The 27,608-nt window shown below is 43.9% G+C and overlaps 6 protein-coding genes across 6 annotated transcripts; 4 read left to right on the top strand and 2 right to left on the bottom strand.

Moving 5' to 3' along the window:
• Positions 1-2,904: 2,904 nt before the first annotated feature.
• On the bottom strand, positions 2,905-5,967 carry LOC102722288 (pentatricopeptide repeat-containing protein At1g77360, mitochondrial). Its single transcript, XM_006651775.3, has 2 exons — positions 3,897-5,967; positions 2,905-3,741 (listed from the first exon to the last, which is right to left on the bottom strand). The coding sequence occupies exon 1, from the start codon at positions 5,377-5,379 to the stop codon at positions 3,916-3,918; it is 1,464 nt and encodes a 487-aa protein (XP_006651838.2). The 5' UTR covers positions 5,380-5,967; the 3' UTR covers positions 2,905-3,741; positions 3,897-3,915.
• A 48-nt stretch (positions 5,968-6,015) lies between these two features.
• On the top strand, positions 6,016-9,481 carry LOC102707569 (protein arginine N-methyltransferase 2). The gene is made up of 2 exons (XM_006650568.3): positions 6,016-6,849; positions 8,852-9,481. Exons 1-2 carry the CDS (start codon positions 6,114-6,116, stop codon positions 9,166-9,168), a joined length of 1,053 nt encoding a protein of 350 aa, XP_006650631.2. The 5' UTR covers positions 6,016-6,113; the 3' UTR covers positions 9,169-9,481.
• A 2,709-nt stretch (positions 9,482-12,190) lies between these two features.
• LOC102707295 (probable protein phosphatase 2C 34) lies at positions 12,191-14,846 on the top strand. Its single transcript, XM_006650567.3, has 4 exons — positions 12,191-12,642; positions 12,762-13,129; positions 13,875-14,111; positions 14,232-14,846. The coding sequence occupies exons 1-4, from the start codon at positions 12,384-12,386 to the stop codon at positions 14,508-14,510; spliced, it is 1,143 nt and encodes a 380-aa protein (XP_006650630.2). The 5' UTR covers positions 12,191-12,383; the 3' UTR covers positions 14,511-14,846.
• Positions 14,847-15,761: 915 nt separating this feature from the next.
• On the top strand, positions 15,762-17,637 carry LOC107303809 (upstream activation factor subunit UAF30). Its single transcript, XM_015834593.2, has 2 exons — positions 15,762-16,151; positions 17,184-17,637. Exons 1-2 carry the CDS (start codon positions 15,843-15,845, stop codon positions 17,298-17,300), a joined length of 426 nt encoding a protein of 141 aa, XP_015690079.2. The 5' UTR covers positions 15,762-15,842; the 3' UTR covers positions 17,301-17,637.
• Positions 17,638-21,315: 3,678 nt separating this feature from the next.
• LOC102707015 (peamaclein-like) lies at positions 21,316-22,102 on the top strand. Its single transcript, XM_006650566.2, has 2 exons — positions 21,316-21,493; positions 21,616-22,102. Exons 1-2 carry the CDS (start codon positions 21,403-21,405, stop codon positions 21,807-21,809), a joined length of 285 nt encoding a protein of 94 aa, XP_006650629.1. The 5' UTR covers positions 21,316-21,402; the 3' UTR covers positions 21,810-22,102.
• A 1,307-nt stretch (positions 22,103-23,409) lies between these two features.
• Positions 23,410-26,512, bottom strand: LOC102722004 (aspartate-semialdehyde dehydrogenase). The gene is made up of 8 exons (XM_006651774.2): positions 25,901-26,512; positions 25,126-25,212; positions 24,999-25,043; positions 24,821-24,916; positions 24,600-24,701; positions 24,067-24,153; positions 23,819-23,886; positions 23,410-23,695 (listed from the first exon to the last, which is right to left on the bottom strand). Exons 1-8 carry the CDS (start codon positions 26,456-26,458, stop codon positions 23,611-23,613), a joined length of 1,128 nt encoding a protein of 375 aa, XP_006651837.2. The 5' UTR covers positions 26,459-26,512; the 3' UTR covers positions 23,410-23,610.
• Between the last annotated feature and the right edge of the window lie 1,096 nt (positions 26,513-27,608).

Raw genomic sequence — 27,608 nt, 5'->3', positions numbered from 1 at the left:
TGTTGCTTCACATGATCATCTCTATGCCCTTGGCTTGCTTTTCTTGAGATTCACTTTGAGCCTTGCTTTCTCATTTCCTCCTCTTCACGGATCTAAGTGATTTGGATTTTGTGTGTGTGAGAGTTGGTTGTTTTGAGTGCTTGGTGTTGACTACGTGAGAAATTTCATGAGCACTAGATTTATCCCAAGATCTCCTTGCTAGCTTGTTACTTTTGGTGGTTGAGGACACCTAGACGGCTAGGCGTCGCTCCTCGAGCCACCGAAGCTCTTGTGGTGCGTCGAAAAAAGGTTTGTGAAGGTTGGATCTCACCTCTAAAAGAGAAGAGATACCTCGAGTGAGGGGGAGTGCACGAGTGCAACCCCGAGGAAAGGGTTGTGGAACCCGGCTCAAGTTTGAGCTTCTCAACGGAGAGTACAATCCCCTCAAGTATTGGAACTTCGGTAAAAAGTCTCCGTCTGCACTTGTGGTGAAATCTCTCTAACTTGTTATTTAAGCATTGCTTTTGGTTGCCGCGCGTACTCTAGTTGCTGTTTGTGCAAAGCTTGGAGGTGGTTTGCTTATTTAAGGTTTGGTTGGCTAGATTTACTCCTTTCTCGTTCTAGATCTGGTGCTGTCGGAAGTTCCGAAGATCAACGGAACTTCTGAAGGCCGGAAGTTCCGAAGCCACTGACCGGAACTTCCGAAAGTCTCAGCTTCCGCTTTTTAGGTTTAATTTTTAAATCGCCTATTCACCCTCCCTCTAGGCCTTGATATACTCTTTCACCTATGACTCAAAACAAAAAATAAAATCTCCTTCGATCTCCTTCGTCTTCATAGAACGGTCGCTCCAGGTCACACATGCATCAAGTAAGTCGCGTAATCCTTCAATCGAATTGATCCTTTAAACTTCTCTGCAATCACAGCTCATTAGCGTACACATGCTTGGCTAGCATTATCATTAATCATCCAAAACTTCGTTTAGGGTTAGATGCACTTTCACTTCCATCCACTCTACCGCTGGACCTCTCCGCCGGATCTAGATTGAAGAAAATGTCAGCCATGCCGGATGAAGGCATTGCCCTACTAGATCGACGGAAAGAAACTTCGGCACTTACGAGACTCACCAAGCATGTCACCAATCGGGAAAGAGAGCTAGGCAAAGAATAGGGCGACACAACTCCAAATCTAGTCCCTAGGAGCTCCTCATCGTTCCCTAATCCACTTCGCCAGGCCCGTCGTGGCTTGTCACCTTCAAGCTTATTGTCCTTGTTGCTCGCTTCGATTCGCGCAGGATTATCGTCTCAATCTAACACATTGCGTGAGAAGGAGGGGAGTGGGAAAGGAGGCAACATCGAATCAACGACAATAGCTCGACGCATGGGGACCTTGTCATCCGAGAAGCACAACTGATGAACTTTTTAGAGAGAGGAGAGGAAAAGATTTATATGATTGTATGGATTCTAGGGTTTTTGTCGTAAACTTGGTACTACGACATGATTTAAAAAAATTGCAAGGATTGAAGTAAAAAATGCTAGGTACAGACATGAAAAAATAATGCCATTCCTAAAGTCACCTTGCATCATACAAAAACCAGATTTTATACCTATGGCTTTAGCCTTATATTCTGAGACCACTCGAATGGGTTGGTTTATGTATGAATGCCCTAAACGATCTAAAAGAGGTGAATAGGCAACAGATTGCTTGTTGCGCGTGAGCTCTCTCTCTATATATAGTAGGAGCACTATGTTTAGTTGTGTGTATGATTGTATCAAACCAAATTAGTAAGTTGTACGCAGTAGTACAGATCAGACAAGCAAACTGGCGAAGCGAATGAACGCAGTAGCAATATGTTTACCTCAATCCTTAAGTCACCAACAAAATTAGGTGTGCCATATGTGGAAAACTGACAAGATTTCATCACATATCTGTTTTATACCACATCATTGTGTGGACAGCTCATCTGAAGAAACAGTGTCGATAACTAACAAACTTGCAGAAAATAACACAACTCAAGCAGACAGACAAAGAGTCACAGCAGCACGGGCTGGTTTGCAGGTTTGGGTCATGGCTCTCTTACCGTCTTACCACAACCGGGCCAGTGCGGCAGCATGTGACTTCATGCGTGTCAGCGTGGATCACTTGTTGGCCCGTAAAATAACTAGGCGTTGCTTGCACTATTTATGGTGCATATATATCTTGATCTGTTCACTGGTATAGGATGCTTAGCAAAGTAATACTCCCTCCTTTGATTTCTTGTTATGTTCGACCATTTTTTTTATTCAAAAAATTATAAAAATATTATTTATTTTGCCTGTGACTTACTTTATTATCAAAAGAACTTTATACACATCTTATCATTTTTTATATTTATACTAAATTTTTAAATAAGACAAATGGCTAAACGTTATAAAAAAAAATCAAACATCTTATATTATGAACGGAGGTAGCAGCAGGCAATGAGGCCATGCCCATTCTGGCACAGTGGCACGCTAAGCTAAGATGGTAACATGACACTTTTTAGGAACTCAACTGGTGTCTACCTGTGATAATCTTTTTGCACAATAGTTTCAATCTGTTTATAGAAAAACACAATAAATAATTTATACTAACCGAATATTACAGGTGAAAACATAGACAGTGTTAGATAAAGTTGGTGTCACCTGACCAGTGTCGGATCCAGAAATACTTTTAAGCCTTGCCAAGCCTAACCATAGATTACGGTTCCGTAAAAGTCAGACATAGCACTGTCTATGGTTAGTGCACAACCGTAATCTATAGTTAAGCACAACCGTAAAAGTCAGACATAACCGAAACAACTTATTAACTATTAAAAATAATTCGTTGGTACAATTTTTATATGCGTATTGTTAGTCATATAAAAGTAAAAGTTAAAGAGTAAATCACAATTAAAAAAAACCCTAAAATTAACTTCAAATTTAAGTTTTACGATTAAAATTTTGACTTATAAACATAAGCATAGGCAAAAAGACGAGACCTCTGACATTATAGATAACACAAGCAACAGTGAAAACTCGTTGAAGATGTTCAATTGCATATGAAAATTTTTCAATCGCCTTTCTTGGTTGTCAGCACACGCGCATACTGTTTAGAGCCTTGTTCTTTTGATGTCACCATCAGCTCTCTGAATTATAATCCTGTACTGTAATTTGAGCTTGAGAATTTCCTCGTATTCGTCTCAATTTCCACATCTTGAGTTCAGCCGTTCAACAAACTCTCCAACTCGTCATGGACAAGGCTTGGCAGTTCTTTGTACTCCACTGATCATTTGCTCAATTGGTCTCTGAATGTTCCAGGTTTGTAAAAAAATGGAGCAGTAACTTTGTTCTTCTGCAGGTTGGCATGAAGCATGTGAATTCAGAACCCCTGGATGACAAGTTCTTGCGGTATGCTTTGCACCTAAGAGCTCATTTGGATCAACTGGTGCACATTCATTTCTTCACGATGACAAAATCTCAACCATAGCGCGGCAAGTTGCTAAATAGCAGACTAGCAGTCAGCAGTTGAGCACTTTAAGCACAAACCTTGTGACTGGCACACCTCTGGTTAATGATAATAATAATAACATGTCGAAGGCTTAACTCCTGTTTTGGATGCAGCTGGAACATGTCCAATCCCTTCCGACAGGGAAATGGAATGGACTCATTGCAATCCCTTCCTATCCAAACAAGCCTTGAACAGACCACTCATCCTTCTGGCGACACCCACATATGCGAGAAACAAACTCTCAATGTGTTATGAACCTGAAATTAGGATAGAAGTTTTCAGGAGCAGCATAACTAATGGTATAGTACACAAAAGTTAACAAAATGAAGAAATAAAATGCATAAAATATGGAACATTGACATGATTTTAATGGTGTGTATCAAAACATGTTCTGAAGATCAAGTGTTCATACCATTATAAGGTATGAATAATCAATCAAACAAAGGTTCCTGTATCAGGATATTCATTTTCTTAACAAGAAAGTCAAGCACATCTTTCCTTCCTTCCTTCAAAAGCAGCTGCCTTAGCTTGCCAAATGTTGAACCAGGAGGTCTGATGCCCTTCTCTATCATATCTTCAAGCAAAACACAAGCTTGGCTAACCTCACCCTTGTCACACAACCCATTGATCAGCACAGAGAACGTGTGCATACTTGGGAGAAATTGCTTCAACCTCATATACTTCCATACTTTCAGTGCCATCTCTACCTTGTCATTCTCACAAAACATTTTTATCATCATGGTGTAAGTATCAGAGTCTGGTTGGCAATACTTAATCATGCGACGGAACACCCTGTATGCTTCGTCATCCCTTTCAAGGCTAATCAAATGGTTAAGGATGATATTCCAGGTCCTTGAGTTTGGAGAGATTCCATGGCCTTCCATATCATTTAGGACTCTAAATGCATTCTGAAATTTTTTCGCTTTGCAGAAGGCAGTAACAAGTGCATTATAGACAACAACATCTGGCACAATTCCATCCTTCTCCATATCCAAAAATGTTGCCACAGCATCCTCGATCCTCATCTCAACACCATAAGTATGCACTAAGACACTGTATATGAAAGTTGTTGGTTGGCATCCCCTGGAGGTCATATCCTGCACCACTCGTACAGCTTCCTCAACACGGCCTGTCTTGCAGAGTGAGTCAACCATGATGCCATATGTGACAATGTCAGGCTCGCAACCAGCGTCAATCATCTCACTATAGACTTCTCGCATCTTTGGGAGGTTAGGTGCTCTCCCCCAGCCCTCAAGCAAGATGCTATAGGTCTTGGCATCCGGACTGAACTGGCTATTCATCTTGTCAAAGATCTCCTGTGCTTCGCGCACATTCTTGGACTTGCACAGCGCACCAAGCAGGCTGTTGAAGGCAGCGAGGTTCGGGACCACGCCATACTTCTCCATGACATTGAAGGTGTAAACAGCTTCATCAACCTTCTGCGATCGGGCATACTTCCTCATGATAATGCCAAACGTCTCAACATTGACCACGCCCTCCCGGCGCATGACAGCCACGACGTCCCACATGAGCTGGTACTGGCGGATCTTCGCGAGGGAGGAGACCACCGTGTGGTATGACCGGACTGTGTGCGCGCAGCCACCGCGCTTCTGCCTGCGCGCCCACTCGAAGAACCGGTACGCGAGCATCCCGGCGTTGTCGAGGCGCTCCAGGACGCGCTCGGCGACGTCGGGCGTGACGCGGATGCCGCTGTGATCGAGCTCATGCTCGAGCGCAGCGGCCTTCTGGCAGGAGATTATAAGTTTGCACAGGCTCCTGGCGGGGTCGGTGATGTCCACCAGGGCGTCACCGCGGCTGCTAAGCATTCTTGCAAACACCTTGCGTGCTTCCAGCAAGGTGCGGTGAAATCGACCCATACCACGATATAATTCCATCTTCCGATGTATGCTTCAGCTTCCAAGGGGCGGCAAACTGGAGTGTGGCGATGACGGCGGCGGGTGCGAGCCTGCGACTGCCACCCGATGCTTGGGGGAGAAGAGACGGGGCAGCGAGCAAAGTCGGAAGGACGACCCGGCGGTGCGACTCCTGAGTCCTGAATCCCTCCCTTTCTCCGACTCTCCTCGTCTCCCGCTAGCCCGCAGTCATGCGTCACCAGTCACAGGCCGGCGAGGCCCCGGGCGGCGTGAAGGACGGGGTCATCAGCGGCGGCGGCGGCGGGGGAGCCGGTGCGGGGCTGATGCGCACGCGGCTGCGGATCGCCGTGGCGCTCCTCTCAAGCTTCTTCGTCTCCCTCCTCTCCACCCCAGCTAGCAGCGTCACCGCCGCGAGCGAGTACACCTCGTTCGTCGGGTCGTTCGTGACGGCTCTGATCTGGGTGGTTTTGGTTTTGGCGCGCCGACGCGCGGTTGTGTCGTGTCCGAGGAGGCAGGGGAAGAAGAGCTCGACGCGCCGATGAGGAGGGAGCGGCGGCTGAAGCTGAAGGCGGCTTGCCGGTGATGGCGAGTCCGGCGAGCCGTTGCGCCGCCGCGGATCCGTGCCTCACTGCGACGCGCGAGCGCCTCGATGACTTGTGGAGAGGCCCACGTAGACCAATTAGCTAAATGGGCCGGGCCTTGTAAATGGGCCCAATATTGGCTAAAACCTCAATTAAGCGCGAGGGCGAGAGGAGATGCTGATACCAACACACCCAAAAATGGCGGCGGCGCCGGAGAGCAAGGCGGGGAAATCTCCGGAGGAGCTCCTCTGCGCGGCGGCGGGGTCCGGTGACGCGGAGGCCGTCACTGGGCTCCTCGCTGAAGGCGCAGACCCCACCCACTTCGATGCCTCCGGGACGACCCCGCTGATGCACGCGGCCGCCGGGGGCCACGCCGCCGTTGTGCAGCTTCTCCTCGACACCGGCGCGCCATGGAACGCGCTCTCCCCCTCGGGCGTCTCCGCGGGAGACCTCGCCTCCGATCCCGCCACCTTCGACCTCCTCCTCGACCACGCCCTCCGCTCAGAGCTCGTCCTGGGAACCGTCGCCCGCCGCCAAGCGGGCTCTGCCAACTCCTCCTCCGGAGGGGCCCCCGCCGAGAGCTACCTCGAGTCGAGGGTTTCGTTCAGCGAGGAGAGGGTGATGGACGCGGATAGCAAGGCTGTGATGATGGAGTGGGAGCGGCCGCTGATGGAGGCGCACGCGCGGGCGGTGTGCTCCGGCGGCGGCGGCAAGGTGCTCAACGTGGGGTTCGGGATGGGACTCGTGGACACGGCGATACAGAGGTACGAGCCCGAGGAGCATACCATCGTCGAGGCACACCCGGAGGTGTACGCCCGGATGCTCAAGCTCGGGTGGGGAGAGAAGAAGAACGTCAAGGTCGTGTTCGGACGGTGGCAGGACGTGCTCCCGCAGCTCGGGTCTTACGACGGTATAACGAAACCTTTCCCCTTTGCTTAAGTTTGACGTTGTAATGTGTGTGCTTTGAACATTTGCTTTGCTTGCTCGTTGGGGCCCTTGGCGATTGATGGTTGATGCTGTTTTGTCAAATGCTGTTGATGTCACTCCTGTTAGGTTAGGGCCCCAGGTTTAATCATAAATTTATATGTTCCTCTTATTTAACATTTCAATGTTCATGTGTTAGTATCTGTAGTCACAGCAAATGTTAAATGTCAAATGCTAATTTGGTAGAATTACTATGGAAATTGATCTTCCTTACTCATTAATTGAGCAGTTATGTGTTGTGGAGCATCAAGAAGTTGGTTAAGGTCTCTTGTTTTGAAGGGATTGCGAAGCAGCATAGTGCATTAATTTAGTTTTGGTAATTTGGTTCTTATTCCTTTCCTCCCACTTGAGTTAAATATAAAATGTGATATGATTTTCACCATTGGACGTATGATTGCATTTCAACAACCACAAAATTAGGATTGTGTGAAGTAACTTTGAAATATGAATCCAATGGTAACACTTGCATATCTCTAAGCATATAGATTTCTAGGCTAATTGTTAGTCAAGATTTAAAAATTTTGAATCTTGATATACATGCACAAATTATATCTATGAACAGAGGGAGTTAGAACAAAATGAGTTTTTGCTAGTTACGTAAATGAAGAAAATAGCCAAATACTAAAAAGGAACAAAAGAAATTCTAATCAAGTGATTTTGTATCTTATGATTAATAGGAATACAATATTTTTGAAGCATAATGCTTCTAGAAAAATAATCAAAGAGCTTATTTCTAGATAGTTTTTTGTTTTAAATATGTCTAAATAGTTGGTTAAACCTCAAAAAAATTAGAACATGGTACATCATTAGAGACTTTGTATCTGCAAGTACATACCTTTAGAAACATTTGCAGGAAAAAGAAATTTCTGTTTATTTTAGTTTTACATTGAAACTAATTTTAAAAAATGTATGAAGAAACCTTTACGCTGATTAATGAATATTTTATACTGGAATTAAATAAATTCTGAAACAGCGTCCTTGTTTTAAAGACAAACTGAATGTACTTATCATCTTTTTATGTATATGCCTATTTAAACTGCAATTGTGTTACAATAACTGTTACCTGATATTTCAATTTGTGATAAAGCTTGTGGTTCTGTTTGCATAGTGTAGCAATGTATTCAAAGTGGGTGAGTACCTAATATGGTTTCCTTGGAGAGAAATATCTATTAGATGATGTGGATGTATCTTTCTTTTTTTAATTGAGTGCATGCATCTTTGTGCATAATATCTTTGGTACTTCTTTTTCACCAGCCAAAGTTGCTAATCCTGAAAGTTGTAAAACATAGTTGTCAATTGAGACAATTTAATCATTGTTAGTGCACTTTATGATAACCCTTTAAACTGTGAGCACACAATTTAACAACAGTGCCTCTGTACAACACAGTGTTCTCTATGTCAAACCATGTGCTGTTAACCATATCTGATCTGCACTCACACGCAGGCTCATGTGATCACACACGCCCAAGCTTTACTTTCCTTGAACTTTTTTGACACCATCATAGTAAAGCAAGAATGGACTCTGTAAGTGACTGGGAAATTGCATTTGGCTATGTCAGCTGGAAAGGAACTGCAACTTGCTTAAAATATTTGTACCATCATTTGATTCGTCTCAGCTTTCTGCTGTTAGTGATAAATATGAACCTATAGTCAATAAAATAAAATTGCAGTGGATAAATCAGTCTTTCTTGTTCATTATTATCCAAAAATGTTTTTTCATGTTTAGTAACTAGGGGAGTTTGATAGGCTAGTAAACTTTTCAAATGGTATTTTAGGCTAGATATTGATATGGAAACTCATAAGTGTTTGATCCTATTTGTTTTATTGGCGAGTGCACTCCAACTGCTTAAGCTGTATTTAGCTGTCAATACAGTCATTGCCAAATACCCAGTTCTTCTCTAATGCCTTTCGGTTACTATAATTCACAGGTATATTCTTCGATACATACGGAGAATACTACGAGGACATGAGAGAGTTCCATCAACATCTTCCTAAGCTACTGAAGCCTGGAGGGATCTACTCGTATTTCAATGGCCTTTGTGGTGACAACGCCTTCTTCCATGTAGTGTATTGCCAGCTTGTCGCCCTAGAGTTGGCAAATCTTGGCTACTCCACACAATTCATCCCACTCCCAGTCAAAGACTGTCTTTCAGAGGAAATATGGAACGGAGTGAAGCAAAAATACTGGCAACTGGATACTTACCACCTCCCCGTGTGCCAAGCAGAATCAGAGCCGGAGCAATAGCCTTTGAACTAGTCAACCAACCGTTCCAGCGTCAATGGCTACTTGCTTGGTTGCTGCTACGTTTCTTCAAGCATGCTTCTGAATTACAAACACCATCGCCGGAGCTGGAACTTTTATTGTGCTGTGACGTCTCCGCTGCGATCTAGTCTTACAATTCTACTACTATTCTACTCTATGGAGTATATATGCTTGTCGCCTGTGACCTGTAGCCAATGAAAGAGTACTCCAAAGAAACTTGTTTTCTTAGCAACGATGATCCCCCTATCTTTTCGCTTATATTTATAAGTCAAAGTTTAAATTTTTAACCTTAAATTTACAGTTGGTTTTTATGATTTTTTTACATAGGTTTATTTTCAATTGTCTTTTAAAATACGTATATCGAAGTTTTATTCCTAACTTATTTTCATTTATAAATATGTGTTTAACGACTACCTCCTTTGTTTCAGTTTTTCAGAGTTGTTAAAAAGTCTTGCGCATGCTGCCGTTTCTCCGTTCCAACGTCCAAGTCGAGCATCGGCGCACGTCGTCGTTCTGGAAGGCTGGAACAACAAACACCTTTCCAATTTTTTCCCCGTGTTCTGGACGCGTTTCTCCTTTCCTTTCCGCAGCAGCAGCAGCGGGCAACAACCCTGGCTACAAGTTTGTTTCGAACCCGTTACATTCCTTTGACTCGTGAGCCGGCCGCGACACCGTGTTTAACGCAGTCACGCACTACCCACCAAACAGTCGCACTATCCCCCCGTGATACCGCGCCATCTCCTGTAGCACATTTTCTTGCTCTGTCTGTGTGATGATAGAATTCCAGGTCTTTCTAGAAACGTCGCTCTCCGTGTGTATGGCCCATGGAAAAAAGGGGCTACCAGTACTAGCAGTCTAGCTCCCTCTGGGGTCACTTGCTTAGCCCCCAAGGGTATCCGTGTGGCTGCACTCGGGTTCATTGAACGGAATGAACGCTGCTGCTACTTGTAGCTCCCGGTCGTAAAATTCTACTCCCAAGACTAGAAAAATACGGGGTATATACCACCACTAGAAGTAAACAATACATACACCTGCCCTGTGCTCTCACGTCTTCCGTGTTCCGAGTTGCAACCCAAGTTGTCCATAAACAATACATACACCTGTCCTGTGCTCTCACGTCTTCCGTGTTCCGAGTTGCAACCCAAGTTGTCCACCGCTTCTCCGCTGAACGCGAGACCAGGTGATGTGAGGGCGTTACCCGATCACCATAGGCAGGGGATACGTCAAACGGGGTATTAGCAAAAATAATACTAACTTAGTAGTTAAAACTTCTATAATTATAAATCCTTTGTTAACTTAAATATCAGTACGGAAAAGACACTACAATAAAAAGCACTAAATAATTATAAAATTAAGTTTAAAATTTAAATTTTGACAGTAATATATGATCAATAGACGGGAGCATGAATATGTTGGGGAAACTGGCACCTTCATATTTTTTCTTATAAATTAATTTAAAATGTTAATCTTTAAATTTAAAGTTGTAAAGTTGATTTTGGTTATTATCATAGTTTATTTTTCAGATTTATCTTTTTTAAATCAAGAAAACAATATAAAATGTTTACTCGATAAATTTGTTTACACGTATAATTATACTTAAAAAAACTAAAAGACGGTCACTGAGTGGCCGGGAACCACGACGGCGGGATCGCCGCCGGCATCACGGGCGGCGGGGGCGCGCGACGTCATCGTTGATGTGGAGCGGCCTCCGACGTGGCAGTTGGCTGGCGGCACTGGCAGGCAGCGCGCGCGCTCGGTCGCTCTGTCTCTCTCCTCTGCCGTTCCACCTCTTTTTTTCTGGAAGCATCGGCGCGCGCGCGCGACAGCTGTCCCGCGCTGTGGGATGGTTGGCCGTCTCCGCTTCAAGCTATACCATCTGAGCACGTAAATATCCCCCGCGCACTCGCTTGCCCTGCCCTATCAGGCAGCGGCGAAAGTCTACTTATCATCCATCCACAGCTGTTCGGCCATAAAACAAAAACCACAAAACGAAAACCACAACCCCTGCTCCGGAATCCAAGGGCCAGTGGAGTGGAGGAGCAAGTGTACATTGCAAGTATTCCCCCCCGTACAGTAAAAATTCTGCCATCCTATTTGCTACTCTACTACCGGCTACTGCTCGCTTCTCGTGCTGCTTGCCCGGTTGTGCTTTAAACCGTCGTAAGTGACGTGTTGACGTTATCCTTGAGATTAAGGTCTTGTTCCCAAATTTTTTTTAAAAACATCGTATCGAATTTTTGAATACCTAAATAAATCATTAAATATAGATGAACCAAAAAACTAATTGAACAGTTATGGAAGAAATCTTTAGATGAATCTTTTGAGCCTAATTAGTCCATGATTAGCCATAAGTGCTATAGTAACCAACATATGCTAATGACAGATTAATTAGGTTCAAAAGATTCGTCTCGCGGTTTCCAGGCTAGCCTTGAGATTAGTTTTTTCATTTGTGTCCGAAAATCCCTTCCGATATCCGGTCAAACATTTAATGTGATACTTCTCCCAAAATTTTGTTAGTACGCCAACTAGCTATGCTGTTGTCGTGTACGCTACTTCTCTACTTTCATACTGTATAGTACAGCACTCCTGAGTATATACACCGTGATGGTTTCTTTTCATAAGAAAAATCAAACGATGTATTTGTAAATTTTTTATATACATATTATTAGTGATCTAAAAGCTAAAATTTTTTAAAAGATTAAATAAAAATTCTAAAATTAACTTTAAATTTAAACTTAAAAATTTAAATTTTAGTTTATAAGCGTAAACAAACACGAAAATATGGGTTAATATAACGGCAACAACCTATCAGCCAACTAGAAGGCCACCTGTCTGAAACCAACAATTTTCTAAAATACGAATCCAGCGGCAAATATTCAAAAGCCTAAGAACGGCAAGTCAAATCGCCCAATCCTATAAAGCGACACATCACCGGATAATCACCGTAGACTCCTCCGTCTTCCCTCCGCCCGTTTCCACTCATCCTCCATTCCTCCCCCTCCCCCTCACGCGCTTTCCCCCCACTCTCTCTCTGCATAAACCTAACCTCCCTCTCCTCCAAATCAAATCTCAAATTCCATTTTTTTTTTGTCTTCTTTTTCCTCCTCCCAATCGCCCACAGGGATTGGATTGGTCGGTCTTGGGTCGACGGAGACGAGGAGGGAGGTGGTTCGATTGGAGGTTGGGGACGGGAGGAGATGTTGAGGGCGATGGCGAGGTGCTGCGGGCACTGGCCGCCGGGGGCGGCGGCGGCGGACGGCATGCTGTGGCAGACGGAGCTGCGGCCGCACGCGGCGGGGGAGTTCTCGATGGCGGCGGCGCAGGCGAACCTGGCTATGGAGGACCAGGCCCAGGTGCTGGCCTCCCCGGGCGCCACGCTTGTCGGCGTGTATGATGGGCACGGCGGAGCCGATGCCTCGCGGTTCCTCCGGTCTCGCCTCTTCCCCCATGTCCAACGTACGTGTGCTGTTCGATCTTCCTCCCTCTCCTTCTCTCTCTTTCTCTTCTTGTGTTTCATGGTTATGTATGCCACGGGTGCTGATTTTGCGCGATCGTCGATGGTGTTTGAACGGCAGGCTTCGAGAAGGAGCAGGGCGGCATGAGCACCGAGGTGATCCGGAGGGCATTCGGCGCGGCGGAGGAGGAGTTTCTGCAGCAGGTCAGGCAGGCTTGGCCGCAGCGGCCGCGGATGGCGGCCGTGGGCTCCTGCTGCCTGCTCGGGGCCATCTCCGGAGACACGCTCTACGTGGCCAACCTCGGCGACTCCCGCGCCGTGCTCGGCCGTCGCGTGGTCGGGGGCGCGGTGGCCGTCGCCGAGCGGCTCACTGACGAGCATAACGCGGCGTCGGAGGAGGTCCGACGGGAGCTCGCCGCGCTCAACCCAGACGATGGGCAGATCGTGGTGCACGCCAGGGGTGCGTGGAGGGTGAAGGGGATTATTCAGGTGAGAGTTTTGCTGACAAAATAATTAATCTGATGAATATGTGCGCGGATTTAGTGGTAAAAATTGCTGCTTGCTGATAAAATCTGCAGCTTGTTGTGGCAGAATTGATCCTGTATCGTTTGCACCATCTCATATCAATCGGATCTTCAGAAATCGCTGAACTTTTGCTCCTTTCTGTCAATTACTCAACATTTGTCGCATAACTTGATTGCTGCAGTCTAGATTATGTGTTAGACTAATTGTTCGAGTCTTGGAGATCTAGCTTTGTAGATTGCAAAACTTAAAGTCGTTCTACACGTTTCCAGTACTTGGACCAGTTCAGCATGCAGTTTTTTTAGAAGATGCTGTGAAGTGGTGACTACTATTTTGTCATTGTTTTAGAACGAAGGCAGAATTGCCTAGTTTTAGTATTTCGTTCGTCACAATTTATAGTGTCAACTGTGCATAGTGTGACAGCTACTCTTATGTATCTTAGGAGAACTAGTGAAAAATGACAAGTTTTTGTTGTCATCATATTTTTGCCTTTCGCATTTCTAGTGGCAAGTGTGCGAGAATGACAGCTACTTTTATTGTATCTTAACAGAACTAATGAACTTGTACATGTTTTGATCTCTTGATCAGGCTTTATCTTTCAGTTGACTTATCTAATTATATTTAGAAAACATTTTTTTTTTGGTTCTGAAGTTCCTCTCTTTGTAACAAATATTACAGACACGGGCTCATATTTTGACTCTTCTACTGCCAGGTCTCGAGATCCATTGGTGACGTTTACTTGAAGAAACCAGAGTATAGCATGGATCCCTTGTTTCGGAATATTGGTCCCCCAATTCCTTTGAAGCGGCCAGCTCTTAGCGCAGAACCATCGATTCAAGTTCGCAAGCTGAAACCAAATGACCTGTTTCTGATATTTGCTTCCGATGGTCTCTGGGAGCATCTCAGCGATGACGCTGCGGTGCAGATCGTCTTCAAGAATCCAAGAACAGTAAGTTCAGATAACACCGACAGCATTTGATCATGCCATCACGGGCACATATTCTCCATGTACGAATCATGAGTTAAACACAATGGGATAACACCATGGTCATGTGAAATACTCATGCAGGGAATAGCAAACAGATTGGTGAAGGCTGCCTTGAAGGAAGCCACGAGGAAGAGGGAGGTCAGCTTCCGTGATCTGAAGACGATAGAGAAGGGAGTGAGGCGCCATTTCCACGACGACATCAGCGTCATCGTCGTCTACCTCGATCGCCACCGCGGTCGCCGTCACACCAGGGTCGTCGACTCGAGCAGCAACTGCACCAGCGCCCCCGTCGACATCTTCTCCTCCAACTCCGGCCAGTACGTGGAGACTCTGCAAGGTCGCCGGGGCTCCGGTTGGTAGGAAGAAGACTGGGAGAGTCGGCCTCCCTGCAAAAGATCAAGACCGTTTCTTTGTTAATTATAGTAAACATGTAGAGCTGCTGATCAGTAACACTAGATGCAGTAGCATCACCGGAAAAAAGCGGGAATGTACATAAATAGTCTCAGCGCGTGGCATTTTGATGTGGGAGAAGATCATTTGATTTTTCTTTTTCCTTTTCGGGGGCTAATTTAACTGCAGAGATTATTTTTGCTGTTCTTCTTTGTTTTTTACTTCTGCTGAACCAGCGGTTAACTGTTGACTCTTGAATTACCGCATTAGGTGCGGGTAAGGCAATATTAGCGGTGTATTATACTGCAACTTCCTGAAACTGTCCCTAGAAAAATGAATCTGCATACACATATAGTATTTCAATGGATCAAAGCAGACAACATAAGTGGTTTTTTTAAAAAAAAAATAAATTCCCTCAGTGGGTCCGGTTCAGCTGAAGTTGATACAGCAACCGTAACTTTTGCAGTTGCATCTATTATCACTAGCCGCAGATCGGATGACTCAAATCAGTTCTGAGCACGGTAGCAAAATACTGCAGCATAAAACCCTGTAGCACACGATTGATTTTCAGAATGGATTAATAAAACTTCATGCAGCAGTCCTAACTTACGGTCCCCTTTACAACTTCTGCATATCCTAGCCGAATTTTTAGATAATAGAATTCAGTTCGGTCAGAAGTTACTTCAGAAGTTTATAGCAGATACGACCATAATTTAGAGAGTACGACATGATACATGTGTCATACGACTGCGAATTATAAAATCAAAAGCTTAATTAAGAAACGATAAACTAATCGAGATATCATGCCTGAGATAGGTACAACTAAACCTTCATATATAGTTAACGGAAATATACAAAACCGTTGTATATTCCCAGTGGTCTGTAGCATAGTTTTATCGTTCTCAAACTAGAAAACAAAAATTTTAAAATCAACGACCGATCATTGTAATCGTTGAATTTTTCTCACATCATTAGTGACGACTAAATTTGTTTCACTGAAACTACAAATTGAATGGAAAGGAGTCACAATTCGTACTACAACATTTCTGGAGGTCAAAACATCAGCATGGGATACAGAACGACGTGAGGATGTCGTTGACATCTCCAAACCCGCCTTCTGATTTAGAAAACGTCTCTATTCAAGAAGGCGTCTCCCTGCGCTAAAAACGCCTTCTTCTACGTCTCCTCCCTCCAAAACCCTCAGCAAACCCTCCCCGTTTCCGGCAGCCATTATCCAAACCAAACCCCAAAAGACCAAAGCTTTCCTCCCTACGCGCAGCAGCGAGACGCCGCCCGCCGGGAATGGCGTCCGCCGCCTCCATGCTCAGCGCCGCGTCGCTGCCCCTCTCCCCGCTCGCTTCCCTCCTCCCGTCACGCCCCACCACCGCCTCCTTCGCTCCCCCGCGGCGCGCCGCCGCCGTACCGGTGCGCGCGGCGGCGGCGGCGTCCAACTCCCCGGCCGCTGCGGCCCCGAAGAAGAGGGCGGCCACCGGCCTGACGAAGCCCCGCCCCGTGTCCCCGGCGCTGCAGGCGGTGGTGGGAGCCGCGGAGATCCCCCGCACCGAGGCCCTCAAGCGCCTCTGGGCCTACATCAAGCAGCACAACCTCCAGGTCTCCACGCAAACCCCCAACCCTGTATCTTCTATTCTTCTATGTGCGGTTTTTTTTATTCTATTTATAAGCTTTTGTGATAATTGTGGTAAGAAATCGCAGTTAAGATGAAAGCTTGGCCTCTTTTTTTTTGCATATAACATGAACAGATCTGATTTTTTTTCGTTTGGAATTAGTACGAGTGGGCGTATCAGGTGAAAATGTACCAGTGTTCAAATGCTGCGCACCTTGAAATGCAATTATGCAACATTTTTGTTTCTTGTTGCATCCGATGTGCATATTTTGCTTAGTGTTACAGCAGTTACAAACATACTGTGAAGCTTGTATGTGCCATCCTGTTCATACACCACATTGGCTTCCTGTGATGCATGTATAGTTTGCATACTATGGACTCTAGTCTAAGTTGGTCTGTGGCTGTGACCTGTGTGGTATTTATCTGTAGTAAGAAAACAATGCCACACAGTTTGTGACGTTTTGGTCATGGATGTTCTACAGCAGTGGGTAGATGTGAGGTGGAGCTGTGGCTCACAGCGTTGTGGTAAAGGAGAGATTATGATTCAACTGTAATTTCCATTTTACAAATGTTGTACTGCTACATTTTCCTGTATTATTTATTGACTGAAAATTCGTGTTCATCCAAATTTGTATTATGCTTGATATAGTGTTTGGTTGATTTCGTGATCATGAATCAAACCAATCATTTTGTGTAGTGCACTCTCAGGGATTAGTATTCAACTCCAACAAATGTTCAACACCAACTCATACAAATGTTTGGATAGAGAAGGGTTAGACTTTCATATCACCTAATATGAAGCTATGTTAGTGGCCTGGAAGTGAGGCCCCTTCCCTGGCCATAGATTCCTCATGTCCCAAATGTGTTAGACAATTTGTTAAATGCTTGTACACATGCCTTTGTCATAATTGGTTGTGTCCCGAATGTCCTAAAGTTCAAACCAGTATTTGGCATGCCGTTTACTTAATTTGCTTTTGTTCTTATGTTGCTGGATTTAACAAAATTCCTCTTGCTTCCAGGATCCTGCGGATAAGAAGGTGATCGTGTGTGATGACAAGCTGAAGGTCCTATTTGGCCAAGAGCGTGTGGGATTCCTTGAGGTCGCCAAGCTTCTCAACCCACACTTTGTGAAGTGACTGCCCTCTTCAGTGGAGTTGAGTCAGCCTAGATGGTTTCTACTGATCCTGAAGGATGTGTAGGTTGGTTTTGTTGGCCTGAGTTAACTCGACTTCGTAGGTTTGTTTACCTAGCTCTCTGGAGACAATTGTAGTGTGCCTCTGGCAGTAGTAACACCAGTACTACCTACCTTCTTAGCCACTTTTAAGTACGTGTGCATGTTTATGTATTACCAAGTGGATTTGTGTTCTGGATCTAAGCTTGACAAGCTCAGCCCCACTTCAGAGTTCATGCTGATGCATATGCTGGCACCTCTGCCTTTGCAGTGGTATGTTTGGGAAAAAAATTACATACCAGGTTGCTTTGCAAGTGCAGTATTGTGCTCCAACCTAACAAAAACAGCCGGCCCAGTGGTTCAATTCGGACTTGAGAGGGGCCCAACTCCAACACTTTTACTGCGGCGATTCTACATAGGAGTAGGAGCTGAGCCGTTGCGTTGATAATTGAAGAATGTACAATGTATTTTTTTCCTCCCAAGAACAGTGAAGAGTGCCAGGACCAGTTCAGAAGGCCAACCTGAAGGAGACCACCCCAAAAATTGGCCGTTCGTTCGTTCGTTCGAGGCAGGCTACTTATTTCCGGCACACGGTTCCAGCCCATCCCTCGTACGAACGACCGCTCTATTCCCGATCTCCTGTAGTCTGTAAGCCAAAACTTAATTTTTAAACTTAACTTTAAAATTGATTTTTAACTTTTTCATCATGATTTTTTTTGCAACGCTACTCTTAATCTTTCATCAACATACACACATATATATACACTTTACTCGTAAATTATGTTAGTTGTAAATAAGTTGTTTCGTAGGGAGGGTGAAACCAGCCATAAGACACTAGAGGTTAAGGCATAGGTGTAGATCCATAATCTCTTTGGAGTTTCGTGAAATTACCATCCTTGAATTTTTTTGATTGCACCCCTAGTTTTCGTACCCCGGGAGCTTATGATTGTGCTCTTTTGAGCTAAATTATTTTTTATTTTTTACAAACATATTTCTAAAACGGTGTATATTTTATAAAAAAATCACCATCTCTCTTTTTAATAGATTTTTAATTTACTGTTTATACTACTAATAACTATAAAAATTTTATTACATAATTGTTTATCTCTCGTCCAACGAAATAACGGTCTCTGTCTCCCGGACGAGGGAAGGTGGGACACCGCGTCGTCGTCTCGTCTCGTCCGTGGCCACCGTCCAGAGAGGTTCGCGCGCGCGCAAGCGGCACCAAAGCCGACGCCGCCCGTGCCTCCCATGCCCCGGCTACACGCACTGACGCACCACATTCTCTCTCTCTCTCTCTCTCTCGGCGCCGTAGCTGCGACCCAAACGCGCCGGGAACAGCACAAACCAACACACGGTCGAAATCACCTCTGTGTGACGACGATCTGCATTCGCCCCATCATCGTTGTTCTAGTGACAGAAAGACAAGGCTGCCAAGTCAGTAAAAAAACATGACAAAACAAAAGGTGAACCGAGCTAATAGTGCCAATGAACAATCATGTGTTCGAAATGTACACCGGGCGTATCTATGCCGACCTTATCCTGGAATGAGAGATAACATGCTTAGCAGCGAGAACAGCCGAGTCAGCCATGCCAATGCCGATCGAGGTTGCCTACTTTAAATTGGGCCTTGTAAGAACAGCATCAACTTTACTTTCATCAACTCCACAAAGCTTTACTATAGTACTACTCCATTATAGTAGTGGAGTCAGCCGAGCAAGAAAAAAGGTAAATTCTGGGACGTTCGGGGCTTTCATTAGACAGATACGCGTCGGCAGCGGGAGCCAGCTAGCGCACAGTGCTGCATGTTGTGTGCTGACACCTCCAAACATTTGCACGGCTACATCGAAGCAGAAGCAGTGCGGCAAAGCCAAGCATTATCGTTGATTTGGATTGCATTATTCCTACTTAGCTGTGTTTAGTTAGAAAAATAAAAATATTTAGGGGTCACATTAGATGTTTGATTGGATGTCGGAAGATATTTTCGGACACAAATGTAAAAACGAATTTCACGGCTCACCTAGAAACTGGGAGATGAATCTTTTGAGCCTAATTAAGCTTTCATCAACATATTTTGGGTTACTGTAGCACTTATGACTAATCATGAACTAATTAGGCTTAAAAGATTCGTCTCACGATTTTCACATAGATGTGCAATTAGTTTTTTTATCTATGTTTAATGCTCTAGTTAATTTTTCAGAAATCAATGTGATGTTTTTAGGAAAAAAATTGAGAACTAAACATGTCCTTAGAGCATCCCAACAGTTCATCTAAATTTGGTGATCATATCTTTATTTGGATGATCATCTAAAACACTTTCATATTTCATATACTTTTGTACTCCAGCAGATCATCTATATATGTCATTCTCTATATCTATTTAGGGATTAGAGAGAGAACATCTAAATATAGAGTTTCTCTCTTCTAATATAAATGATATTCAAAAATAGATGATGAGATAGATGTTCTGCTAGAGTTCAACTTTTACTCTTTATCCTCTATTTTTAAAATGGAGGATGGGATGAATGAGCCGTTGAGGATGCTGCTATCTACTAGCACATCTCGATCCCGGGTGGCGCACTGCGTTTTTCATCGCTGTGAAGATTATTTTTGGGTAAAAAGTGCATATGTTTTTAATCAACTAAAGATTGTATTTTTATAAAAGTCTTAATATTTTTTAAACTGCTAAACGTTGTGCTTTTTACAAAAGGGTTTTATAGACAAATTCATTATTTTATTTTTCTAAGATAGAATTTTAACTTTATAATAGTTATTTTTATTATTTACACCATTAAATATCTTTAAAAAATAAATAATCTTTATCTTTTATCTTAAAAACACAGCCGTGGTCGTAGTCGTACTCCACACTTTGGCATTCATCAGCCATGATGATCCACCGGTCCCTTACTCGAGCACCGCCCTGAGGTGCATGAACGTTGTAGCACCGGAACCGGCCGTTTCTTACGTCGCCTGAGTTCAAGGTCGGCCGCCGGCCACTGATCCCATCATTTCGCTTATACTTATACTTATATACTTTTAGGCCAAATTTAAACTACTGATATTAATTCAGAGTTGATTTTAAGGTTTTTATTAAAAAAAATTTTCAATATTAACTTTTTTAGATAACTAAGAATACAAATATAAAACTTTTATTCATAAATTATATTTCGTTTGTAAATATGTTGTTTGGTTTTATTTTTTTTGGGTGAAACATCTAAACAACCACCTCAGCCTCCTCCACTTTTGTATATGAACACACTGACAGCCCCATCTTTTCTCTTATCTTGTGTTTATAAGCCTAAATTAAATTTTTAATCTTAAATTTAGAGATTTTTTATCGTAATTTATTTTTTCAGTCTTAACTTTTAAGACGTTAAGAGCAAGTTTAATAGTATAGCCAACTGTTGGTTACAAATTATCTATGACCAACTTAAACTTAATAGTCAATTCATATAATAGTCATACTATCCAATTAATATCCGGTCCCACTAGACATGCACATATGTCTCGTATCTTGGAGTTAATGCTGCAGCTGATTATATATGATTATAAATATATATCTCGTTGTTCTTCTCTTTCCTTTTTATTATTTAAAATATATTTATAGTTAACTTATAGTTCGTTACTGTACTTGCTCTTAGAAAGTAAAAGTTGACAGAAAGAATAGCTATGTTGGGCGTGTGAGTTTACAAGCAGTAGTGTGTGGCCACACCTAAGGTAATGACTCTCTTAAAGAAAGGTCTGCCTTTTGGATGCCAGCTCACAGCTCATCAATACATCACCATGCCCCCTCTGGGGGTTGCCAGTGTTATCCCACAGTCCACAAGGGAAAAAATTAGCTGCTGCTGCTGCGGCCTTTTTTTTTCCCTTTCAGAAAAAAAAGGTGAGCAGGTTAATTAAGCTACTTACCCTACCCCAAAGCAAAGAAACCCAACCACCTCTGCAGCTAGCTGAATCCTCTGGCTCCTATAAATCACCCCAAAACCTCAGTCACCAACCCACACTCTCCACACCTCGAAAGCTCACACAGAGAAGCAACTCTGCTAGGACCAGCATCCTCAAGCACAATGAAGCTCCACACCACCACCACCACCATGGCTCTCCTCCTGCTGCTGCTCTTGGCCTCCTCATCCCTTCAAGTTGCCATGGCTGGATCAGGTAAAAAATTCGCAGCCGTTTATTCAGTTACAAGAATACAGTATTACACACCCAGCTAGCTAGCTAGCAGAACAATGCATTTTCTTGCTTTGCTGAACTGAAATGAATCGTTTTCTGGGTAGATTTCTGCGACGGCAAGTGCAAGGTGCGGTGCTCGAAGGCGAGCAGGCACGACGACTGCCTCAGGTACTGCGGCGTGTGCTGCGCCTCCTGCAACTGCGTGCCGTCGGGGACGGCCGGCAACAAGGACGAGTGCCCCTGCTACCGCGACATGACCACCGGCCAAGGCACTCGCAAGAGGCCCAAGTGCCCATGATTTTACTACCCATCCATCCGTGATGGTCGAGCTGCTACATATGCATGAATGCTTTTCCATGGTCGATCATGGCAAGCACGCTTGCATGCCCTATGTGCTTGCTGTAGCTAGGTTGAGCAGGTTGAGATCTCGACCTGCAGCAACCATCATGTTCTTGGTTTTTTTCCTTGTTTACTGCTAGTTACTATGTACATGAGGACATATGGCGTCGGATGTGTAATGTATACATGCCTGGTGATAATAATGGTGTGTGTGTGTGCGCTGTAATAAAAAGTGTTGGCTTAATTGGAGTACTTTAGGTACATGTTTTAGTTTAGTGTTGCCCAAATTGTTTGCCGATCAGCATGCAGAGATTAGATGGGCGTCGGTGCAAGCGAGCTGGGCCTACTCGAGTCTCTTTCAGTTACTCCTGAAACTAGTGCAAACTGAATGTGACGCATCGATGAACTTTAATTTTTTTTTTCTCTCGTCACCCAGCCCCCACTCAACTGTGCAATTCATCACGGAGAAGAAGTCTTTGCTGAGTTTGTTGCGACTATTCCAAGTTGCAGTAATTAGCACTGGATCCAATACTAGTGCTGAGCTCAAAGTGGAAAACTGTGGGATGCATTGCCAGGTTCATCGTCCAGCTGCCAGCTAGTGATGACAAGAGTGATTGAAAGAAGTTTCTGGAATTTTCAGTGTCAATTTTCTACAAACAAGATTTTGTAAACTCTCTCTCTCAATTCTGTACTATTCACATATCGAGCAGATGCATTAGGCAGTGCCAAAATTTTACAGGGATGGTAGCACACAGATGTGCTTGACAGCTTTAGACAATCAAACATCAATTTGGCTGCTATGTTTGCCACAGTTTGGACCATTAGTCAAAGTAAAAAAGCTTGGCCAGATGACCCGTCGTACGTCGTTCCAGGTCCTAACTGGTCTCTTGGTACAAGTAGTCCAAAAACAAATGACATTTCTAAATGGTTGCAGATAATAATTCTACTACAGTATAGTACTATATTGCAAGCTGCAGGTTTACGTGTGTTGAGAACAAAGGGGTCGAGTAATTTTGGGGCGAATACTGCTTGATATCCTCGCGAGATCAGAATTGCTGTCGGTTTCTAGCAAAGGACACAGACAAGATACAGGCAAGGGCAAAGCACATGTACTCAACCTCTTGTGCAACCTATTTTAGCAGTGAAGAAGGAAAAGGATGACATTTCAATGTCATTCGTATCTACATAAAGTTAATGCTGCAAACAACGCAATTCACTTAAATTTATTTAGTTGCACACATAATCTGCTGCTTCACTATCTATCAAGCAAGGTAATTCCAGCTCAGCTATTTCAGACCATATGCAAGATGCAACCACAGAAGACCAGTGTGTTTCACTCCAGCTGTTTGCTTTCAATAAGAACTGCACCAGAAACTTGCTGATTGGGGGCATTTTTCAAGGCTTTTCTAGTTCAGGTTACATCAGGCCCTGGTTTTTGCACCTCAAGCAAATCTGGTCGGCCCCTCTGGCCTCTATTGTCCACAGAAATTTGATGAGCCAGCTAATGTACCAAGAAACTATGTGCGCAAACGATGGCGCAAAACTGTTCATTATTTCACTGAACAAGGGCCACACCCAATTCACAGCTTCCGATTTCTTCTACACTTATGTGTGCAAAAGATGGCACAAAACCGTTTATTATTTCACTGGGAATATAGATTACAAAAGATGATGACCAAAACTGACCTTAAACTAACCAGAGTACATCCATCAAGCAATGATTAGAGCAACGATGAGCAAGGAGAGATACAAAAAGGAAATCACTTGAGTAGCATTTCAGCTATCTGCACAGCATTGAGTGCAGCACCTTTACGTATTTGATCTCCACAAACAAATATGTCCAACCTGTAATTGTAAAGCTAATTAGTTTCCAGTACGAAGACCCATACTACTAATTTCTATCCAAACAATGCTTAAAAACAAATATCATCATAAATCCACAAATGAATTTGTTAAACATGATCATACCCTTTGTTATCATCTTGCGACAAGTCCTGACGAATTCTACCCACTGCTACATCATCTTTATCCGATACCTGAAAAATCAAGAATTACTTCTCAGATGCAAAATTCATATGCGCCACCTGTTCTCAAGAAGACAAACTGAATGGTGTGCACACAATTATTATAGATAACAGTATCTACCTGGCTGAGATAATAACAGTACCTGCTCCACTCTCTAAAATAAGATGCTCATGAAAAGAAATGCCAATTACCTCAAGAGGTGTGGGGAAGCGATTGGAAGGACGGTCATCAATAATGGTAACACCTTCAGCTGCCCTCAAGATTTCTCTTGCAGTATCCTTCATAGTACATATGAAAGCAATTTCAGAATTTGAACTAGCAGCATAACCATAACAATTGCCAGCAAGAGCATTGACTAATCAACTGGATTCTAATGTCCTTAGCATGGAGGAAAACAAGCCAATCAACTATAGAGACAGCTAATGACCCATCCTTTCTACTCCCCTTCCTATGAACTGAGTTACAAAGGAAGCAAAACTTTGAGCACAAGATTATCATTTTTTGCGCTCAGTAAATCTAATGAATGAACTACTGATTGATGACAAAAGGGATGGCCTTCCAAACAAGGAATAATCCAATATTTCAATTAGGGCCATCAATAGAACATAATATGGACCTGACAAACATATTAATACCCAACCAAACAAGTTGTTAAGATTACCACAAACAGAAAGGCTTCTTCATGCTAACCAGCATTTATCATGAAGAAATATTTTATGCTAACCTCATCAAGTGACTTTTCAAACTGTAGATTCACACTTTCAGCATGCGCACGCATCACAGGAACTCGTATGCAGGTTGCAGTTACCTTCACATCTTTGTCATTCTAGGAATAGAGGAACATAAAGTTAGTGTAGGATTTACGTTTGCTTATTAAAGTTATGAGAAAACTTTGATGGAGATCAATGCAATGACCTCCCAGAAGTTGATTAGGAAATCACTTACCCAGATTTTTCTTGTCTCCTTGACCATTTTCATCTCCTCCTCATTGTACCCGTTTTCAAGAATTGGTGCATTGTGTGAAAATATATTAAAAGCATACTGCACAAGGAAAAGCAAATTCAGCATGAACGGCTAACAGAAAATGATCTGGCATGCATTCAAGGCATTATAGAGTCAGAACCTGCTGACTGAAAATGTTGCATGTAGGTGCCTTCCCAGCCAAGACCTAAACAAAGAGTAATATAGCAATTACGTACTGAATTACTACCATAACTGGAAAGGGCAACATAATAGGGAGAATATATTACCTCTTGAGTTTGAAGTTTGAGTTCTTCCATGGCCGCAGCCCCAGCACCACTTGCTGCTTGGTAAGTGCTGACAACCATCCTTACCACCTGCCATATTGATAATCATCAATTTGTTGGTCTACCAATGAACGCACAAAATAAACTACTAAAAACACACAAGCAGAAATAAGCATATTTTAGAAACACTCGATCTCATCCAACAAATAATAAGCAGAAATAAGAACAATTATATGTACGGATCCATCAATCATACTATGACCAAATGTCCTCGTTTCAAACTCAGATATAACAGCTCAGAAAATTACATTGATAGATGTGAAATTACATTTCCCTCTGAAATGCAGAAGCATGATCAGTGCATATACTTGTTCACTCAAATTGCTTTAATGGAAGATTCACAAAGCTAACCATATATGCTCTGGAATAAAGTGCTTGTGGCGTTGCCAAACTGCAAACCAAAATTTCACTTTCCAATAAATGAAATTCGATTCTGGTGCACAAATTTTAGATTTGACACTTTTTTCCTCTAAAGGTGGTGTTTTTCTTAGGCTTAAGATATCAATTCAGTCGAAGATCACAATCTTCTTCAGATATCCACATACCAAGGTTGAGATCAGTTCTTTTTTACACATATGGAATTAGATAGAGTACTTCTCGTTGATCTCAGGTAGCAGTAGCGCTTTTCAGAAATTGGGCCCTTTTTTCTGATATAGTGGCACTTTAGTCCTGCTGACTTTTTAAGGCAGATTGTCGAAATACTCCAGTTCAGGGGTACCTTGGCATAGCGATGCAGAGGTGTGGCAGCCATGAGGCAGATGATGGTAGAACAGTTCGGGTTCGCCACGATAGCCCCCTGTCCCAGCCGGACGTGCGCCATCGCCTCGGGATTGACCTCCGGGATCACGAGCGGCACCTCGGGGTCCATCCGGAAGGCGGAGCTGTTGTCCACGACGACGGCGCCGCTGGCAACAGCCGCGGGCGCGTGCTTCCGGCTGACCCCGCCGCCGGCGCTGAAGAGCGCGATGTCGACCCCGTCGAACGCCCCCGGCGCCGCGAGGTCCTGCACGGTGTACTCCCGGTCCTCGAAGGGGAGGCGCTTCCCCGCGGAGCGCTCGCTGGCGAGGAGGCGGATGCTCCGGTAGGGGAAGTCGCGGGAGGAGATGACCCGCAGGAACTCCTGGCCGACGGCGCCCGTGGCGCCCACGATGGCCACGGACGGTCCGTCCTCCCGCAGCGCCATGCGCACGGTGCTGGAGGCCGGCCGCCGGCGCGCGCGGCCCCCCGGGGAGGCGCCGAGCAGGCACGGGCGGTGGACGGCGGCGGCTGCCTGCATTGCGGCGGCGGCGGGGAGGGAGGGAGCGTGCGGCGCGCGGCTCCACTAGGGTTTTAGGAGGTGGGAGGAGAGCGCGGGTGGGAAGGGGGCCGCGGATTGGGTGGGGTTTTGTTGCGGCGGGCGGGCGGGCGGGCGGGAGGCGGCCAGCGTGGGGCGCATTTCCGGCGTCAGCGTCGCGGTTTTGGAGGCTGCCTCGCACGCACACGGAGAGCGGAACCCGCCGCTGCAAAAAAGTTGCGGAAATCAGTGGCTGGCCGCCGTGAGCGTCGTCGTTAAAACAGTAATCAATGGAGTATTTCTATTCCTTCGACTTGCAATGCGATGGCGATTGCGCGATGTTCAGAGGAGGTAAACCAGCTATAAATATATTTTAAGAGATAAGAGAAGAGATAATAATGATGAATTATTAATTTATAGTCAGCTGTACATAGACTCTAAGACACAGTGCATGTATAACATATAAGATCATGTATTAATGTTTTGTAGATAACTATGGTATGAGTTGACTATTACATTGACTATACTATTGGAGCTATTAGTTGACTATACTATTGAACTTGCTCTTAGGCCCACCCGTTCAGTTTGCAAATATTTTTAAAAAAAATAGATATGCGGACACATATTTAAAGTATTAAACGTAGTCTAAGTATAAAATAAATTACAGATTACATCAAAAAACTGCAAGACGAATCTTTTAAGCCTAATTAATCCATCATTAGCATATGTGGTACTGTAGCACTTATAGCTAATCATGCACTAATTAGACTCAAAGATTCGTCTCACAGTAGCCTTCATAACTGTGCAATTAGATTTTATTTTTATCAATGTTTAATGCTCCATTTAGATGTCCAAAAATTGATGGGATGTTTATAGAAAATTTTTTGGAATTCTTAGGGAGAGTATACTCTGAATCTACTAGACGTGTTTGCTCCCTTCTCCGAACGCTGGTCAATGGCCACAGGAGCGAGTATAATAATAATAATAATAATAATAATAATAATAATAATAATAATAATAATAATAATAATAATAATAATAATATAAACTCATCTGACTTGGTGGAGGGAGAAAATGAGATAAAAACATGCTACAGATTTACAATAAGTTATAGCACGGACTCCAATACAATATATGCGTATGAGAGATGGAC

Source organism: Oryza brachyantha, chromosome 3 (genome assembly GCF_000231095.2).
Source record: "Oryza brachyantha chromosome 3, ObraRS2, whole genome shotgun sequence".
NCBI classification, from domain to species: Eukaryota; Viridiplantae; Streptophyta; class Magnoliopsida; order Poales; family Poaceae; genus Oryza; species Oryza brachyantha.
This window is presented reverse-complemented; position numbering and strand designations above follow the sequence as displayed.

Bases quoted from the DNA above. Each gene is read 5' to 3' on its own strand.
- LOC107303809 (XM_015834593.2), top strand. From the start codon at position 15,843: ATGGCGTCCGCCGCCTCCATGCTCAGCGCCGCGTCGCTGCCCCTCTCC. The intron at 16,152-17,183 runs GTCTCCACGCAA...TCTTGCTTCCAG, and splicing joins TCAAGCAGCACAACCTCCAG to GATCCTGCGGATAAGAAGGT.
- LOC102707015 (XM_006650566.2), top strand. From the start codon at position 21,403: ATGAAGCTCCACACCACCACCACCACCATGGCTCTCCTCCTGCTGCTG. The intron at 21,494-21,615 runs GTAAAAAATTCG...TTTTCTGGGTAG, and splicing joins AGTTGCCATGGCTGGATCAG to ATTTCTGCGACGGCAAGTGC.
- LOC102722288 (XM_006651775.3), bottom strand. From the start codon at position 5,379: ATGGAATTATATCGTGGTATGGGTCGATTTCACCGCACCTTGCTGGAA.
- LOC102707569 (XM_006650568.3), top strand. From the start codon at position 6,114: ATGCTGATACCAACACACCCAAAAATGGCGGCGGCGCCGGAGAGCAAG. The intron at 6,850-8,851 runs GTATAACGAAAC...TATAATTCACAG, and splicing joins GCAGCTCGGGTCTTACGACG to GTATATTCTTCGATACATAC.
- LOC102707295 (XM_006650567.3), top strand. From the start codon at position 12,384: ATGTTGAGGGCGATGGCGAGGTGCTGCGGGCACTGGCCGCCGGGGGCG. The intron at 12,643-12,761 runs GTACGTGTGCTG...TTTGAACGGCAG, and splicing joins CCTCTTCCCCCATGTCCAAC to GCTTCGAGAAGGAGCAGGGC. The intron at 14,112-14,231 runs GTAAGTTCAGAT...ATACTCATGCAG, and splicing joins TCTTCAAGAATCCAAGAACA to GGAATAGCAAACAGATTGGT.
- LOC102722004 (XM_006651774.2), bottom strand. From the start codon at position 26,458: ATGCAGGCAGCCGCCGCCGTCCACCGCCCGTGCCTGCTCGGCGCCTCC. The intron at 25,213-25,900 runs GTACCCCTGAAC...TCAATATGGCAG, and splicing joins CTCTGCATCGCTATGCCAAG to GTGGTAAGGATGGTTGTCAG. The intron at 23,887-24,066 runs GTAATTGGCATT...TTGATTTTTCAG, and splicing joins GCTTCCCCACACCTCTTGAG to GTATCGGATAAAGATGATGT.